At 34.4% G+C, this 17,768-nt stretch overlaps 1 protein-coding gene and 1 pseudogene across 1 annotated transcript; one reads left to right on the forward strand and one right to left on the reverse strand.

The window, feature by feature from the left end:
• The first annotated feature begins 542 nt into the window (after window positions 1–542).
• LOC114406960 lies at window positions 543–5,241 on the forward strand (annotated as a pseudogene).
• A 1,835-nt stretch (window positions 5,242–7,076) lies between these two features.
• LOC114406961 (MDIS1-interacting receptor like kinase 1-like) lies at window positions 7,077–10,849 on the reverse strand. Its single transcript, XM_028369851.1, has 2 exons — window positions 7,872–10,849; window positions 7,077–7,634 (listed from the first exon to the last, which is right to left on the reverse strand). The coding sequence occupies exons 1-2, from the start codon at window positions 10,534–10,536 to the stop codon at window positions 7,219–7,221; spliced, it is 3,081 nt and encodes a 1,026-aa protein (XP_028225652.1). The 5' UTR covers window positions 10,537–10,849; the 3' UTR covers window positions 7,077–7,218.
• Between the last annotated feature and the right edge of the window lie 6,919 nt (window positions 10,850–17,768).

The following is a 17,768-nucleotide window of genomic DNA, read 5'->3' on the forward strand; positions in this document are numbered from 1 at the left end:
AGTATACTCAATCCTTGTTGATTGATCCAATTTCGTTTTCTAAAATACTAATTCAAGATTTTAAATAAAGAGCATTTAGTCTGGTCATTATATATTTTTCTTGACCCAGTTATATTTATTAAAAACACTGATTCGAGGTTCTAAATAAAATAGTACGTAGTATTACTTTAAAATGTTAAATTTTAGGATATTCAAATTTCAAAATGACTTTCATGTCTTTCAATACTTAGTAATTTATATACAAATGAAGAAAAAAACATTTTTTTTGACTGAATAAAAAGAATTATGACAACAGTATAAAATAAGAGGAAAATAATTATGCATTAATGTAAAATATTTTATAGAGTAATTTAATCACAATTTATTATGATAAGTTTATTGATTTTTAAAATAATTATTTTAAAATAATTTTATACTATCAATATATACGCATTAAATTTATAAAATACTACTATTTATACGTATTAATGTATAATCGATAAAATAAAGAAAAATACTGACAAAAAAAAAAATAACACAGTGAATCAACTTGTTTAGGGTTAACCATATATTTTGAATTTGAGTGTTAGGATTGAATACTTGGGAGAGTATTCGGATTGTATGCAGCAATGTGAATTAGTAGCATATGGGCATATTGCAGCATTCCACGTGTAGGTGCGGGGTCCGCAGGGAGGAGGCAGCTTAGATGGCATGGCGGTCTCCTGGGGGTGGACAAACGCCAGGTGGCATGAAGGATGCAGGAAACGTAGCATGAAAACGATCGACAAGAACATGGTATATTTTCCCTGAACTTTGTCTTGTCGGGATGTCTTATATGGGTGTGTGGGTCCTACCGCACTCGCTAGTTACAAGCAACCACTTCTTCTACTGAGAAGAAGTCTTGTTATTGCTTCCCCTTGATCCATGAGGTTGGAGGGACAAGACAAGAATGATGAACACGTGTCCCACACGCTCATGAGTCTGTCTAAGACTCTTGTTAACCACGCCACTTTTCTTCTTCTTGATATTCCCTCACTTCACTTCACTCTTGACAACTTGAGACTTGAGAGCGGAGAAGGCTCTTCAATTCAATGTCTAAAGATGACAACTCTTCTTCACTGGATTCTTCTTCTTCTGACCTTCAATTGTCTCTCTCTTTAACACTCTCTCCCTATGCCACCACTTCTTCTCCTTCATCTATTTCTCATTCCTGTTCTGCTGCTCTTGCCACCGCTGCCAGGTAAATTACCCCTCTTGTTCTTTTCCTATTTAATCTATGCTACAACTACCAGATGTATTCACATTTAATTCATGTCCAACTTGTCTAGAAAAGGATTAGCTCCTATAGAGTTGGAGGGCAATTCAAAAAACAAATTACTGTATTAAATATGTCTGTCATGTTTGGAATTGGATTGGTAAAAAAGGGATGAAATGGAATGGTATATGTTTTATTGTTTGAATTATTTAGATGGTATGGATTTCATTCCTTTTCATCTAATGTTTCTCCTTTTCTTCCCCTGGATGGAACTGGAACCAATCTAACACTCTATTTATTATTGGATCATGTCTCATTTCACTCACCAAACATAGTCTTAATGTTCATACATTCTTTATTATTGGATCATGTCTCATACTTGCTATGAACTTTGAAGATTACTTTTCTTGACAAGGGTGAGACTTGAAAGTCAACATTCTTCAAGAATAGATGAATGTCTCAGATATTTAGTCAAGATTCTAGAAATTTTGTCTTGGACTGACTCAAAATTTAAAATTTGATCCAATGTTATGTACAATCTACAATTTCTTATACAATGTGTGCCGTAGAAATCAGTCAAGCTGTTATATAAAAAAATAATCAAAATTTCTCTGTACTAATTATGGCATATTTCAACTGCTTGGTTTGTCAGGTAAATTTTAGCAACCTTATTTGTTTAACAAAACGAAAGCATTGCAGCAACTCAACTTATGCTGTAGAAATTACCCACATAGACTATGAAGTATGCAGAGTTATAGTTTTACATCTGTCGACTAAATTCTTAAGTTGTAGGGTATTTTTCTAGCTTTTTTAATTGTAGCGGTTTCACTTATTATAAAAAAGATTGGTTTATAGTTTACATTTCTTAACAAAAATTTTGCCATGTGAATTTGTGATGTTTTGTTTCTTATTTTTTCTCAATGATGTTCTTGGTGTCATACCCTTTACAGAAACAGAATAAATCAAATATTTGTGAATTTTTTGTTTTTTTTTATCATTTCTTTATCAATGGGATTATGACTTCTGTTGTGAGTTGTGACTAATTTTTTTTTATTCAGTCAAGTTGTTGGATGGCCTCCCCTTGGAGCACATATAGAATGAATATCTATAATAGCCAGGCAAAATCACCAGCCACAGAAGTATTCAATTCTACAGTTGACAACAAAAGAGCAAGCAATAGTACTGGGGTTAGGAAGACTGCAGATGGTGGCAGTGATAGTAGCAACATTATTTTCAAAGAAAAAGGAAACCTCAGGAGTTCCCTGTTTGTGAAAGTAAAAATGGATGGGATACCAATTGGAAGGAAGGTTGATTTAGGTGCTCATGGTTCCTATGAAACCTTAGCTCAAACCTTGGAGGATATGTTTGATGAATCAGCTACAGTCCTCACTCACAAAGGTGATTTTTCTTTGTCTTCATGAATCAAATTCCTAACAAAGAAAATGCAACTCGTGTATGGAATTACATTATGTTCTCCAGATCACTGAGATTTTATGTGTTTGGTGAATATCTAGTTAACTTTATGTCATTTCTTTCTTGAGTCCTCTTTAAATATGATGCAAATGTAACAGGTCGGAGTAGGGGTGAGTAGTGGGGCCCAATAACCTGCGTGGATATCTTCTATTAATATTTTAATAGATTTGACAACAATCTAAAGGTTTCCAAGGATATCCATAGATATAAAAAGTAACAATTGAATAACTCAAAACACACAAAATCTAAATGATCAATAGCTCCATATTTCTTAAAGCACATACTAAATGCACCTAAATTAAAAAGTTAATCAACACATAAATCAAAACACCTAATTTCAAAAGCTAAATTTAGTACATTTAGTTGCATTCACATATAGGATATCAGCGTATATGGATACCTATGTATCCTTCCCTTACCTCATTTGATAAGTAGGTGGAAAAGGAGCCCCGCAAAATCCAACTGGTGGGTTTTACCAGCCGATATCCATTGGAATGGATATTTTTGGCATGACATGATGATAACTTCTTCCTCTCTTTTTTCCTCTTTGCCAAATCTAAACGTATGTATGATTGACTATTGTCCAAAAGGTACATGAATGGATATTTTAACATAAAATAGATGTTTTACCAGCCGGTATCCACTGAAGTGGATATTTTTTGCATGACATGAATCATGATGATAACTTGAACTGTTCTTCCTCTTTTTTTCACTTTGCCAAATCTAAACATATGTATGATTTACTATTGTCCAAAAGTTACATTTGTAGCTAATAAAAGGTTGAATAGCTGGCAAGCACATGTTGGTTACATTATGAAGGTGGCAGCAGTGGGGGTTTAAACTTTTATTCTATCTTTTTATTTTTCTCATTGTGTACAAAATAAATATCTTCTGTATTCCTTTTCTTTCAAGACTCTCATTATTTCAGTTCTGTAACATATGAGCTATAAAAATATAACAAATTTCAAAGATATAAAGCAAAACTACATAACAACTTGGTATTTTGTTTTCATCAATAAAATTCTGGCATGTCAAAACTACATGTGATTTTGAGATAAAGCATAGAGTTTAATTTTGTCCTTTTGATGTGTTCGATTTCTCTTTTCTCCTAATGGCATTGACATCATTGTCAGTAGGATCAAATGGAGAAGATCACGGTACTGAAGTTGGAGCAGATGGGCATTCAAAATTGCTGCATGGTTCTTCTGACCTTGTGCTCACTTATGAAGACAAGGAAGGAGACTGGATGCTTGTGGGAGATGTTCCTTGGTGGTAAGTGTTTGGTTCATACTCATCAATTAGATTTTAGTGTCAAAATTTCTTTCCCTTTGTAGTGATATCATTGGCGTGCAGTATATGTTTCCATCCAGCTAAAATTTGCATTGTTGGTTGATTTTCAAATAGTACATGTATTGTTTCAATTGGTGTGGCAAATCTAAGAATTTATCTGTGTGCTAGGAAGTACTTGCTGCTATCTTGATGATCCTTAGCTCTTTAGAAAAATCTTAGTGCCGCTAATGCTTATAACTCTCAGAATCAAACATGGTTTTCCTTAATATTACATGCTGTAAACTCATTATTTTTTTGGTAAACCTTTAAAGTTTAAACTTCTACTCTATTGTTGTTACCCTTGTATTGGCTTTTGATGGCCCAGAACTCTATATCAAAAATTGATGGTGCCAGAAATTAGCTGCAAGATATAAGGCTTAAATATATAACTATTTGCTACTGATTGCACAGCCTATTCTAATATCATAACACTTAAGCCGCCATTCAGTGCATAATCCACATATCATTTACTAGAGTTCACCGTGTCATGGCCTTTTCTTGAACAAGGGAAATTGTGTGAGCAATTGTAACTAGAACAAATCTTGATATTTGAGAATTGCAATTGATTTGTTGAGGCGTAGGATCTGTTGTTTTATCTAGTTTGATATTTGTCTACCTTTGTCCTTGAAATTGCAATCAGGATGTTCCTTAACTCTGTGAGGAGGCTAAGAATCATGAGGACACCTGAAGCTAATGGACTTGGTAAGTAGATGCATTATTATTCCTAACGCAACTTCTTTTACTTTTTTTTTTCTTTCTCTAATGTAGTTACTTTTTTTTTTTACCCAGCTCTAATACAGTTACTTATTTGCAGCCCCAAGATTGAAGGAAAAGAACAGAAGATCGAAATGCAAGCTCATATAGATAATGTTATTGTTTGCACCTTTACATGTGCTAGGATACACAAAACTTATGAACTAAAATGTACAACACGAATTGAAGGAATATAAATGGGAGAAAAAACAGAAAGAGGAAAGTTAAGTAATACTGCGAGTAATGGATTTTGATTTTAAATGATCAAACCTCGTTTTTTTTTATTCAATTGAAATGGTGTTTGTTTAATTTCTCTTGGTATATCACTTAAAAGGCACAGGCGGCATAAATTTTCATGTAATATTTTGTCATATAAGGCACTGCTATTTGTTAATAATGTAAACATGAGATGTGTTTGCTAGCTTTCTATCAATTTTTTATTGCCATCTCTTTCCCTGCTATTGTATTTCGAATTTTCAGTTGAAATAAGAGCTGTTTTCCCTGTTTTGGGAACCGTTGCTTTAAATTTGCCACAACTCTTTTGAAAATAGTGTAAGACGCATAATACTTGTTGCAAAAATGCAAACCAACAACATCTGGTTAGCTAGTAGGATTCGCATACTTATTTTCATACCTTTGGATTCCTTGGGATGTTGCTATACAGATTTGAGTTAAATTAGTTATACATTGTTTGTAGTTGTCCTATTTGACTTGATTAGGGATTGACTTTAGTAGAAAATATTTGTAGTCTCAAAAATATGTCTGTTAAATTAATGGTTTGACTGCACCTTTTACTTTCAATTTTTTAATTTTTGACAAATTTTACTTTTAACAAACTAACATATTTTATCCCTTATTTTTTAAGAAACTTGTAAATTTTATTTTCCACCATTTTGCCTATAACATAATTATATTTTTTACTCATAATTTTTTCTTGACAAATTTTGCATATAAATTTTTTTAACGAATTTTACCACTAACTTTTTTATTTTATTTCAACAAATTTTATCTCTAACTTTTGTTCTTATTAATGGACAAATGACAAAAGATAAAATTTGAAGTTTTTTTTAATTATAAAATGCATCAAAGGTGCAGTCAAACTTGAGAGTAAAAAATACAATTAATATATGATAGTGGTTTAGAAAATATGTTTTTCAGTAAGGTGTGAAGATTCCTCATTTTTTTATTACCTCTCTCGTCTCTAGTCTATCGTGTAGAACTTGCTTGACTTTATTGTTGCTATATTCAGAAACTAAGGGAATGCATGATGGACGTTATTGCTAAAGGATAGCATCCTTGATTCACGAGCTGTCTTTTGCGTTTAACTAAGGTAAATACGCGTTTATACGTTAATATTTGTTTTAAGGGTTGCTATAGCCTATATAGGCTTTATATTATCACATTACTGGTGGTCCAGACTATCTTATACATTTCTTTGTCTTACAACAATGTTTTGGTCAAAAGCATCAAGTCCTCAACTCAAGCACAAGCAATCCTGTTGAACTTACAAAGAGTTCATGCCAGGAATTTCGGCAATCTGTCGGCTGTGAATATTGACACCCATTTTTGTGCTGATACGACTTCGATATAGACTTGAATAAATGAACCGGAAATGAGAACATTGACTAACCGTGTGATTTTAATTTTAATTTGTCACTATGAATCTAATACTTTACCACCAAGTCCATGAATAAAGGTTGGGTGTTTTTTTTCACGTCTGGAATTGCTTCCTGCACTTCCCATATTATTTCTTGAAATGACTGTTCTGGAAGCAATATGAAAAGTGTAGAAAACAATTCGGGGAGTGCAGAAAGTAATTGTCCTCATGTTGGGTTAATGTTAAATAGTCAGAGAAAAGAATTTTATTATCTATACTAATTTTACTTGTCATTACTGGAGGATAATTTGTGATATGTGAAAAAATAATTGTGCCTAGCACTTCTTAAGATCCTAGAAAAAAAAAAAAGAAAAAAAAGCCTAGTGCAAGAAAAATAAAGAGGCTAGAGCTTGATGCACTATTTTCTCTGGTGATTATATATTTTTTTTAATGTTTGCCAGGATTGGGAGTATGAATAACAGGGGAATCATGACTTTTTCAAGTGCAACATACAATATATCTTTGCAAAAGAAAGTTCCTAACATTCATACGTTGTAAAAAGAAACTCTGACCAAGTTACTTTTGTTTACTTCATTAGTACGTCTACAGAGTTATTATTCCTATTCAAAGGATAATAGGTACAATTGCTTTATCTTAGTTTCTATAAAAATCTATGGCTCCGTACCAAAATCATGATACAAAAGAAACTTTATTTGCAAAAATCAATACATCTTGATATACCAATTAACATTTTGAACATAAATACGCATTGCTAATTACAAAATTACAGCTCTAAACTGGTTGATGGACAGAACAAACTGATTTTTGGTTCCTACACAAGGCTATTATTATTGTTAACTGGTGATGTGCTAAAAACAGGTGTCTCTTTGTTGTTAGCTGCATCTTTGCTATTGCTACTGCTCTTTCGCCGAGGCTTTGCCTCTCCAAGCATCATTATGACATCCCTCATGGTTGGTCTTTCCTTTGGGAGCTTGGCAGTGCAAAGAATTGCTATTCTCAGAACTAAAAGCATTTCTTCTACAACATGCCTGCTGTTTCCTACACTTGGGTCCAATACTTCTTCTAGTGATTTGTTGTCTCTAATCTTCATTCTAAGCCACTCTACTATGTCTATTGACTCTCCAAAGTCTGAATCTAATGGCCTCTTTCCTGTCAGAAGCTCCAACAAAACTACTCCATAACTGTAAACATCAATCTTTTCATCCACCTTCAAGGCATATCCATATTCTGCCAAATAGTAAATAATTCAAATGTCATGAATATTAAGTCTTGTACATCTAAGAAAGAGCAAATATGAATATACACAATCTTCATTAATATAAACATCTAATGACATGCTAATTGAAATATATGTTCTCTGATGTTTTAAGTTTTAACTATATATCCTACTTGCTCTAAAGTGGTTTGGAAATTAATATAGCTGTTAATAACAAAAAGAGTAAGATTTATGAACTAGTAACTCACCAGGAGCAATGTAGCCATATGATCCAGCAACCATGGAGACTGTTTCATTCTTCCGGATCATCATCTTGGCTAAACCGAAATCTGCTATCCTTGCCTCAAGATTTGCATCAAGCAATATGTTATTCGACTTGATGTCTCGATGGATAACAGGTGGATGACAATCATGATGGAGATAAGCAAGTCCTTGTGCAACTCCTAGAGCTATGTTGTACCGTGAAACCCAGTCTACAAGCAATCTTGTTGCTTGTCTACCATGCAAGGCTTCTCCCAGGTTGCCATTGTGCATGAATTCATAAACTATCATCACATCAATGTCATTGTGAATAAATCCTAATAGTCTAACAATGTTCCTATGCCTTAGCCTCCCTAAAACATTCACCTCTCCAACAAGGTCATCACTGCTTCCTACTTCAATATCAGTTCCTGTTCTCCACAATTTTTTCACTGCCACAGTTGTGTTTGGTTGTGGTATCTCAGCTTTGTAGACAACCCCTGTGGCTCCCATGCCAATCACATTGGTTTCCTTGATGCAAGCTAGAATGTCAGTACTTGTAAAACCAAGCCTCTGAAATGCCACCAATCTCCATGGCCACCCTTTGCTACCCTTGTAAAATCTTTCTCGGAAACAAAACCCGTCGGTGTACCACCTTATGTACAAAGATCTTGCTACCACAATTGCAATCCCGATGATGAGGATTGTAGATATTCCAGCGATCCATGCTGTAATAATGTGCTTTGCACGCAAGCTTCCATGCCTTGAAGAGTATGGAGAGTTTTGGTCACATGGAGGGAGGATACCACCACATAGGCCAGTATTACCTAGAAGATCATTTGGGTTTATAGTTCTTAGTATTCCATTTGCTGGGACTGGACCTTCTAGCTTATTGAATGAGACATTGAGTGCTTCCAGAGCCGGAGAAATTCCAAAGCTTTCAGGTATTTGGCCTGTCAGAGAATTGTTGGAAAGATCAAGCATGGCCAATGTAGGCATCTTACCCAATGCTTTTGGGATTTCACCAGTCAATTGGTTGTTTTGGAGGTTCAAATTTACCAACTTCTGACATGAAGCAATGCTTGCTGGAATGCTTCCAGATAGATGATTTGATGAGAGATCAAGAACTGCAAGTGATGGACAGTCCTGGAATTGGTCTGGGATTTCACCTTCCAAGTTGTTGTTGGAGACCATGAAAGCTTGCAGATTTGGAATAGAAAGGACAGTGGAAGGAAGAGAAGAATGGAGCTTGTTTCTTGAGAGATCAATGAAGGAAAGAGACGTGGAAGAGGATATGTCATCTGGAATTCCACCAGAAAGACTATTGTTAGCTAATTCTAACCTTTGAAGCTTCCCAAGCTTCCCAAGACCCACAGGAACTGTCCCAGAAAGAAAATTGTTCTGAATTCGAACACGAACAAGCGAAGGACACATTGATAGGCTTGATGGAATTGGACCAGTGAATGCATTGTTGAATAGTATAAGCTTGGTGAGATTGCCCTGGCTGCAAAGACTTTCTGGAATCTCTCCCGAGAGTGAATTGGACGACACGTCCAACCATTGCAAATGTGAATTCTTGCCAAGGTTACTAGGCAATGGCCCTGACAAGGAATTGTTCCAAAGCTCAAGTACTTCTAGTTGTGGCAAATCTCCAAAGCCAGGAGGCACAGGACCAGACAGCTTGTTTCCCATAAAGTTGAGAAGTTTCAAATTCTTCAGCTGACTTATTTCAGCTGGAATTTTCCCTGACAACATGTTATCTGAAAGATCCAGCAACTGCAAAGAGGTCATGTTGCTAATTGCTGGTGGAATTCTGCCTTCAAAATTGTTGTTGTATAAGAAAACTGTATTCAACAACTTGAGCTCTCCCAATCCACCTGGAATCTCACCACCAAGATTAGCTACTGCCAAATCAAGATACTTAAGATTGGTGAGGTTGCCAAACTCTTCTGGAATTCCACCTTCAAATTCATTATATCCAAGGATCATATACTCCAGTGATGAAAGTTGTCCCAGCTCTCCAGGAATTTTACCAGTGAGATTGTTCCCAGATAGACCAAGGAACTTCAACTTATGCAAGTTACTGAATGATTTTGGAACTGACCCTACAAAGAAGCTGCCTCTAAGATCAAGCACCTCCAAGGAAGAGGCATTTGCAAGGTCCTCAGGAAGAGAACCTGAAAACTCATTGCTGGATGCATTTAAGGCCACAAGTCTCCATGCTCTTCCAAGGGCTAATGGAAAGTTACCAATGAAGAAATTTTGGCTTACATCAAGGCTGTTGAGTGTGGTGAGATTGGCTATGGATTTTGGCAATGGTGTTGAAAAGGCATTGCAACACAAGTTGAGAGAAGTAAGACTCTTGAGTCTTTGTATATCATTGGATACTCTGCCACTGAGATTCTTGTGGGAGAGATCAAGTATCTCTACAGCTCCATCTGAGTTGCATTTGATGCCGGTCCAGTTACAATGAGCTGCATCCGTTCCTGGTGCTTTGCCATGCAGTTTCCAATCCTGAAGGGCATTCAACGGATCAACGAGACCTTCTTTTATAGAAAGCAAAGCTGAAACTTCATCATTTGTGGCAGCAGCCGCAAAACCATAAGAGAAACAACTAATGAAACAGAAGAATATGAAAATCTGGATTTTCATTTTCATCTTGCTCTTCTTCATTCTGCTTGGTTAATGGCTCAGTTGTCCATCATTTGCATTCTAGTGAAATTGAGGAGATGTTTGTGAAGGAGTGGTTGAAAGAAGAACATATGCATGTGATTCTGTGTATTATATGGCCAATAAATAAACCAGTTGATTTGTTTGGGTCAATTTTAAGAACTACTAAGCTTTATGAAATGGTATGTCAAAGCAGCTAGTAGTGTTCAACAGTGCAAGTAGTGACAGGTGAAACTTTGGACCTATTTGGAGTTTATCCGACATAAAACATGGGAGAGAATGTGGATCTTAATGCTGTTTTAGTTTCTACTTCTTCCTCTTTTGGTTGTTATCCATGTCAATTTGAAGAGGGATAATGCAGTTAATTTTTATTTCATTTAAAAAGACTTTATCCCTTATTTGTTTATTTCAAATTCCATTTTACGGTAATCACATTCTTTCTAACAAGATTGTGAGTGAAGGAATGAGAGAATTTAAAATGTTCTCCACAAAGTAGATCAGAAGACTGATCCACAAGGGCGCAAAAGTTCTTATATATTTTTTTCTAGCTTGTTAATATTAATAAATTTATTCATAATAATTACTGACCTCATCTTTGAGTTACATTTCCAATTAAACTATCCGAGCACTAGATCTCACAGGGTCACAATATACATCAATTCTATAGTTAAGATTCAACCAAATATAGCATAAAGAACTTTTACAATTCTATTCAATTACAAGTCTAATAAGTTTGTTAATTTTAATAATAAATGTTTAAAAATTATATTTATTAAGATATTTTTTTATTGATTTTTATATTGACAGTGTAACATCCCAATTTTTCGTAAATAAATTTAAAAAGCTTTTTAGTAAAAAAAAAATAAATAAATAAATATAGAGCAAATAATAGGCTGCCTCCTTTTGGCCTCATTTTCGTTTTTCCCCTTCTCCTCTCAAAACCCTTTCTTTTTCCCGCAGCCCACCAAACCAGTCTCAGAAAAACGACGATCTCGAACCTGTTCACCGTTGGGTCGTCGTAAAATTTGAGTATCATGTTCGCAACAAAATTCCGAGCATTCTCACCGTTGGGAATTTCGATATCATGTCTGAAGTGAGAGAAACACCCTTCGCATTGTAGCCTTTTTCTTTCCCGCAGAAACCCAGAGCTGTCTTGGTAAAACTACGATCCCGGTTTCGTTAACCGTTGGATTATTGTGAAATTTGGATATATTGTTCGAAATTCAATTACGCACGCTTCCACCGTTGGGATTTGCGAGATAATATTCGTGGAGGGAGAAAAAGGAATCGCATGAAGACAGTATAAGTGGAGGTTTCAATCTCTTCTCCGTCTCTCTGACGTTTGGGAATTCTATCGGAGCAGTCGGAGGAATAACTGAAAGAATTTCAGGGAACCGCTAAAGATGTTGCTATCCCTGGCTGAAGACACGTGAGTCCGCTCAGAGGTAAGGGATGAGTTATTCACAGTTGTGGATTAGTGAGAACATGTGTAGGGATCCTTAGAGGATTAAATTGAGGTTTTATTTTGAGATGTTTATTAAATTGCAATTTTTCCTTTATGATTATAAATAAAATATTGATGTCCTAATGAAAATTGCTTGATAAATTGTGTTCTTGATATTTGTATATTTCGACCTATGATTTTGATATAATTGTGTAATATTAGTTAAGGGGTTTTAGTCCTAATGTTGTGATAGTGTTTTATATAAATTGTTATATTGAGGATATGAAATGATGATTCAAATTGTGAGTATGTGATAAATTGTAGAAGAATATGTTGCTTTGAGATTATAATATTGTTATTGAGATTGAGTATAAGTGTAAAGTTGAACATGTGTTAATTTGTGAGATACGTGTAAACATGTGATGGTGGATTGTCACACTATGAGAAGTAAAATTGTGAATGAGTTCTAGTTGTGGATAAGTGTGTAGTTAACACTTGATGTGAAATTACTTGTGTTGTAAGCTATGAATTGTACAATAACCCGACCAGTGTTATCTTGAGAAAAGCGTTGATGCGCAGTGTTAAAGAGAAAATGTAGGTTTCCTATTTAGGAGCCAGTGTTAAATCATAGTGCGATTGTGTTGAACGTGTTTAAAACACGAGTGTAAGGTCGTGGGTATTGTATAATTCATGAGCAGTGTTTGCATGCAAAAATTATTTTAGGGGTTGGACCTGAATCAGGAGGGAGAGGCCCTGACGGACTCTTCGGAGTGTAGGCCTTGGGGGTCACCGGGTTTGAGTGCTCCTTTAAGCCTATGCTGATCTCATATGGTTGGAGCATTCTCGCAAAACATCGTGACCCTGACTGGTCTCCCTATGATCTTACTTAGTGAGAGTGACCTGACAAACCCATTGTGTGGTGTGTCTTGTTATGTACTCCTAAGCGCCCCAGGGTGGTTTTTCACTGACATGGTACCACATTGCATATAGGATTGAGTCTTAGCATAACTATTGCATATGCTTGCTAATTGATGTGTTATTATATCTTGATCGAAGTGTGGGATTCTTGTGTAATGTGATTGATAATTGAAAAGTGAATTTTGAATGATGAAGTGGTGAAGTTACGTGAGCTATGTTTAAGCAAGTGATATCTCATTTATATAATATGTATATTTAATTGTCTTGTTTCTCTATTAGCTAGGAATGTGATAACTCACTCCCTGTGTGTTGTTGTGTTTGGATCCTGTGATGATCTTGAACTTGTGTTCGGGGGAGCAGATGAATAGGTGGATGACTATGAAGAACCTCATGCTAGAGGACACGGGAACACCACGCTCTGATAGGATGTGACATTAGGATATAGGTTCTATATTAATTGTATGAGACTTATATGATTTTCTTTGAGTCGAGATGACTTTATTATTTATTTGGACAAATTTGAATATGATGTAGAAGAAAGTGAATGTGAGCCTTTTATCCATTTGAAAAGCTTGTATTTAAAAATGTTTTAAAAATATTTTTAATTAATATTTGAATTTTTATTCCTTTATTAATATATATGTGAGGGGTAGAGGGTGTCACAGACAGTACATGGAAATTATATTAAAATAACAGGAATATAACTACCACTGTACCGCAGCACTACACTGTTAAAGGGAACTTTATTTACAACCTCCTTTTGTGCTTTTATGGTTTTGTTTTCAGACAATAAGCATTGTCTAAAGCATCTTTCGCAGTACATTGAATATTTTTTTTTGTTAAGCCGCTTTAAGTGTGTTCCATCACTATGAGTGTGAAAGTGGACTTTCTAGTTCGAGCTGATTGAAGGGTAACTTCTAAGTATGACAAAGATTCAGAAATGATGCATTAGTGGGCCAACTAACATAAGGTTAATGTAGGATCCACCGAAGAACATCGATGTACTTGTGATTATCTTAACATCAAATTCCAAACCAAAGTCATGTTATGATGAGAATAGCTTTTAACAGAGAGAGAAAACACTATGACCCAGTATATTTTTTTAGTCCACTTGGAAGGGCATAGAAAGGAAAGGAAGAAAGAAAGACACACGGGTGGGAAAGGAAGAAAGATGAAAATTTTAAAAAGAGATTAAAGAAATAAAGATCTAAAACACCACCCATCATGCACTTTGATGGTTTTAGTCTCATAATTGTTAATTATTCATTATGATTTTGATAAGGGAATCTTTCCATGTTATAGGGCGAAAGAAACTTGAAAATAAGACAAGTTCTACCACCCATTAAATTAAAAAAATGAAACTAAAATGCAAGGGCCACAAATATAGTGCAAGGTATTTTTAAAATTAGTGCATAACTTATACACACAATTGACCATTGGTGAAATAGTAGAAGCATATATATGCATATGTGCCAGCAAAAACAAATGCATCCGGGAATTAATGGTCCTTGTTAATGTCTAGACTCTAGACTAGGTTTATTTGTTTGCTTTTTCTATAAAACACAATTCATTCCTTAAGACGAAGAAGCTAGTAATACATGAAAGGTATAGGAACATGTTCATAATAATGGAGAATAAACTATTATAGGAATTGGCAAACAGAAGAAAATGGGAGAAAAGTGCAGCACTAGATCAATCATGGTCTGAGCCTACCAACTGCCACTTCTCATAAAAAATATTTCTTTTTTCCTTTCTCCCTTTCAATATTCACATGCACACATGGTGTGGACTGCTATAACAAGAAATTAATTAATTAAATTAGTGACAATATTACAACCCTTTGTATTGCTTAGATCACATCTGATACCTGTCCACGTACTAAGACAGATGGAAGCCATGTGAAATAGCAGCTTCCTAGTGAAGTACATCCTTCCTTATTATTGGAGACAGACACTGAAGACTTCTCAAATATTGAATTAAAATATGTTTATGATGGTTGTTCTATTGAATTAGTGTGATGGTTAATATTGGTTATTGCATCTACATTTCCTTGGTGGAGAATGGAGAGAGGTTAGAAGTGAGAAACTTTGCTTACTTGTGTCCAAATGCCTTTGTGACAAGGAAAACCAAAACCAGCTTTCAGCATTTAAAAAATGGAAAGAAAAAAGAAAACCATTTTGTAGACAGCGAAGAGATGCCATAATGGGATCATAGTGCTCCTAATTGCACATGTAGCACGTGCATATGACGTGGCTGAGACTTGTATATTAGTTTGGAAAATTATTCCTAGGTTTGGTTAATCAAAACCAAGAAATGGATCGATTTTGGGCTTCCATTGTACCAAGAAGCCTGGATATCTCTTGCTCCAAGAAACCAGGTACCACATCCCATGAATTTTCCGAATTTATATTATCCAATTAGTTAAAAAAATTCTCATATTATCAATTACTTAATTTTGCATTATTGTATTAATACAAAATTGTGATTGTTATGATTGAGAAAGTGTATCCCTTGATAAGTAATAAAAATACGAATTTAACATCACAAAGCATCGTCGCTACGTAAAACGGTGCTTGTTAGGAAAAAAAATAAAAAGGACAGGAAATGAAAACAAAGAAAGCAACCAAAGTATTAAGAGATTTGAAAAGAAAAGAAAAAACAGTACGTACTAGAGAAGAGATTTGCAATCATGGTTTAACTTAAGGAGTTTGGCTTCGCCTATGTAATTATTGAGATATTAATCAAATTCTTCCAATTGGCAATCACTTTTTCTTAGTCTATTAAAGTCATTTATGATTTATATAAACATCCATCGACCTGAGAAAATCATAACCTCGTAATGATTTGAATTTTATCATTCTTCCATTTTTTTTGGCAAAATCATCAATAACTTATTCATAATCAAGATTTTTAAATAATCATATTCAATAGAAATCAAAACAAGTTTATTTAACCTACCTTGTGTCATAGTTTCAGATAAGATTTTAACAATTTTAAATTCGATAAATTAGGTTTTTTTTAGTGTATAGAATAGGAACAACAATAGTTAATATTCTTTTATAAGTTGTATATGCATTAGCAAAACAATTAAATGTTTTCGAATAACTAAATCATAAAGTTTGATTTTGATTCATTGTTGAAGTTTGAATCATAACAATTGTAATATTTTTTTTTCAAAAACTTTGATTATGTAATTATGTTAACACTAATAGTAATGGAAGGAAATAATTTGTTATATTTTTCTCTTTTACGCTTAACATTGTACTTAAATTATTGATTCTTTTTCTGAAAATTGTAAATAAATTTTGTTGATAAGTTTAATGGTAACTTTCGATCGGTGACACTTGTTTGTTGAAGACTTCAAGTGAACTTTATACTTGGAAAAATCAGTCCATTATTTCATTTCTATTTAACTATTTAAAAAGATCAAATTTCTACTCACCCCCTCCGCACCATTCATCACCTCACCTACACACATGGCCCATTTTGTTTTTCTTCATCTGTTTCTCACAGGGTATCAGCCAGGCCCATTTTCATCATGTATTTAGTTTTCTTTTTCTTTTTTTGTTATTGAGGAGGGGCAAAGCCTCTAAACACTAAACTGACCCTCCCAGTCCTAAGAGAGATCACAGAGGACAGATCGAGGGGGTATGAGTACGGATTGCCCAATCATCACTTGGAGTGCCTAAAACAAATAATGAGATGCCTTAAATAGTTACCCAGATAATCCTGAACCAGAAGCCTGTTACAAGCAACGGGAGCAGAAATAAGGACAGACAGGGTAATGGTTGGTTGTATACAAAATTCTAAATTTACTGACTTGAAATCCAACATTCCATGAAGATTAAGCTTATGGGATTGTAGCCTTTTGGATTATATTCAAATTGGATGTTTGGTTTGCCTCGACATCGAGACAATTGGCATATATATAGGAAAGCAAACAAGGGGAAAGAAGGAATTATAGGAATCTAAAACTTGAATAAGTGAGAGACAATATTGCCTCAGTATGACATAAAATTCGTGATGTGATACTTTATCTTCCTTACAGCATCATGCCAGTAATAAAAATTCATAATTTTGAATGTTTTCAGACTTTTAAAGTAGTATACGGGTTTATATTCTGGGAAACATATTGGTAGAGTTCTTCCTCTTCTTGCAAATTTACTCTATTTTAGCTTGTCTCCCTACATTTCGGTATCATTTTAGCAAGTCTTTCCCCCAAACTGGCTTTATTTCAATCTATTTCCTGCAAGTTTGTTCCATTTTATATGCATTACAAATAATATTCATATATTCCTTCCCTACCATAATCTCTATAATTTCAACAACAATGTCACGAATAAAAACTTGTCTTGTGGAGAAATGTTATAGGAGAACCAAGAACTTACAATTAATAACAAAACCATCAATAATCTATTTCTGGTGTTTAAGTAGAATCCCCTATAGTTCTAGATACATTTCACCTTTTCTATCTACGTGTACATCAATTTCTTGTATTGTCTTTCCCTTGATCCCAAAGTGGAGACATTCTTTGGAGATATATGTTAAAAGTAATATTAGTTAGTTAAAAATAAGCTCTATATATAGAGCCCTTGGGTACTGTTGATTGTATCTTTTATCATTTTAATCAAATACAATGAGTTAGGTTGTTGGTACTCCTTTCCTTTTCTTTGAAATCTATGATGTGTGGTCACATCAATTAGGTGTTACTTGCATCGATCTCTTCTCCTTAGTTTTCTGAGATATCAACCCTCAGTTTTTAATTCTTCTGTTGAAGTTGGTAATATCACCCAAGGAAGAGATTCCACAGGAGTGGGACAGATTCATGGAACGATATTCTCATGCAAATGGTTTGCAATTCATGAAAAAATAA

The sequence above is a fragment of the Glycine soja genome, chromosome 3 (genome assembly GCF_004193775.1).
Source record: "Glycine soja cultivar W05 chromosome 3, ASM419377v2, whole genome shotgun sequence".
In the NCBI taxonomy this organism is placed as follows: Eukaryota; Viridiplantae; Streptophyta; class Magnoliopsida; order Fabales; family Fabaceae; genus Glycine; species Glycine soja.

Coding starts and splice junctions, on each gene's coding strand:
- LOC114406961 (XM_028369851.1), bottom strand. CDS start 10,536: ATGAAGAAGAGCAAGATGAAAATGAAAATCCAGATTTTCATATTCTTC. Junction 7,635..7,871: donor ATATGGCTACATTGCTCCTG/GTGAGTTACTAG, acceptor ACTATTTGGCAG/AATATGGATATGCCTTGAAG.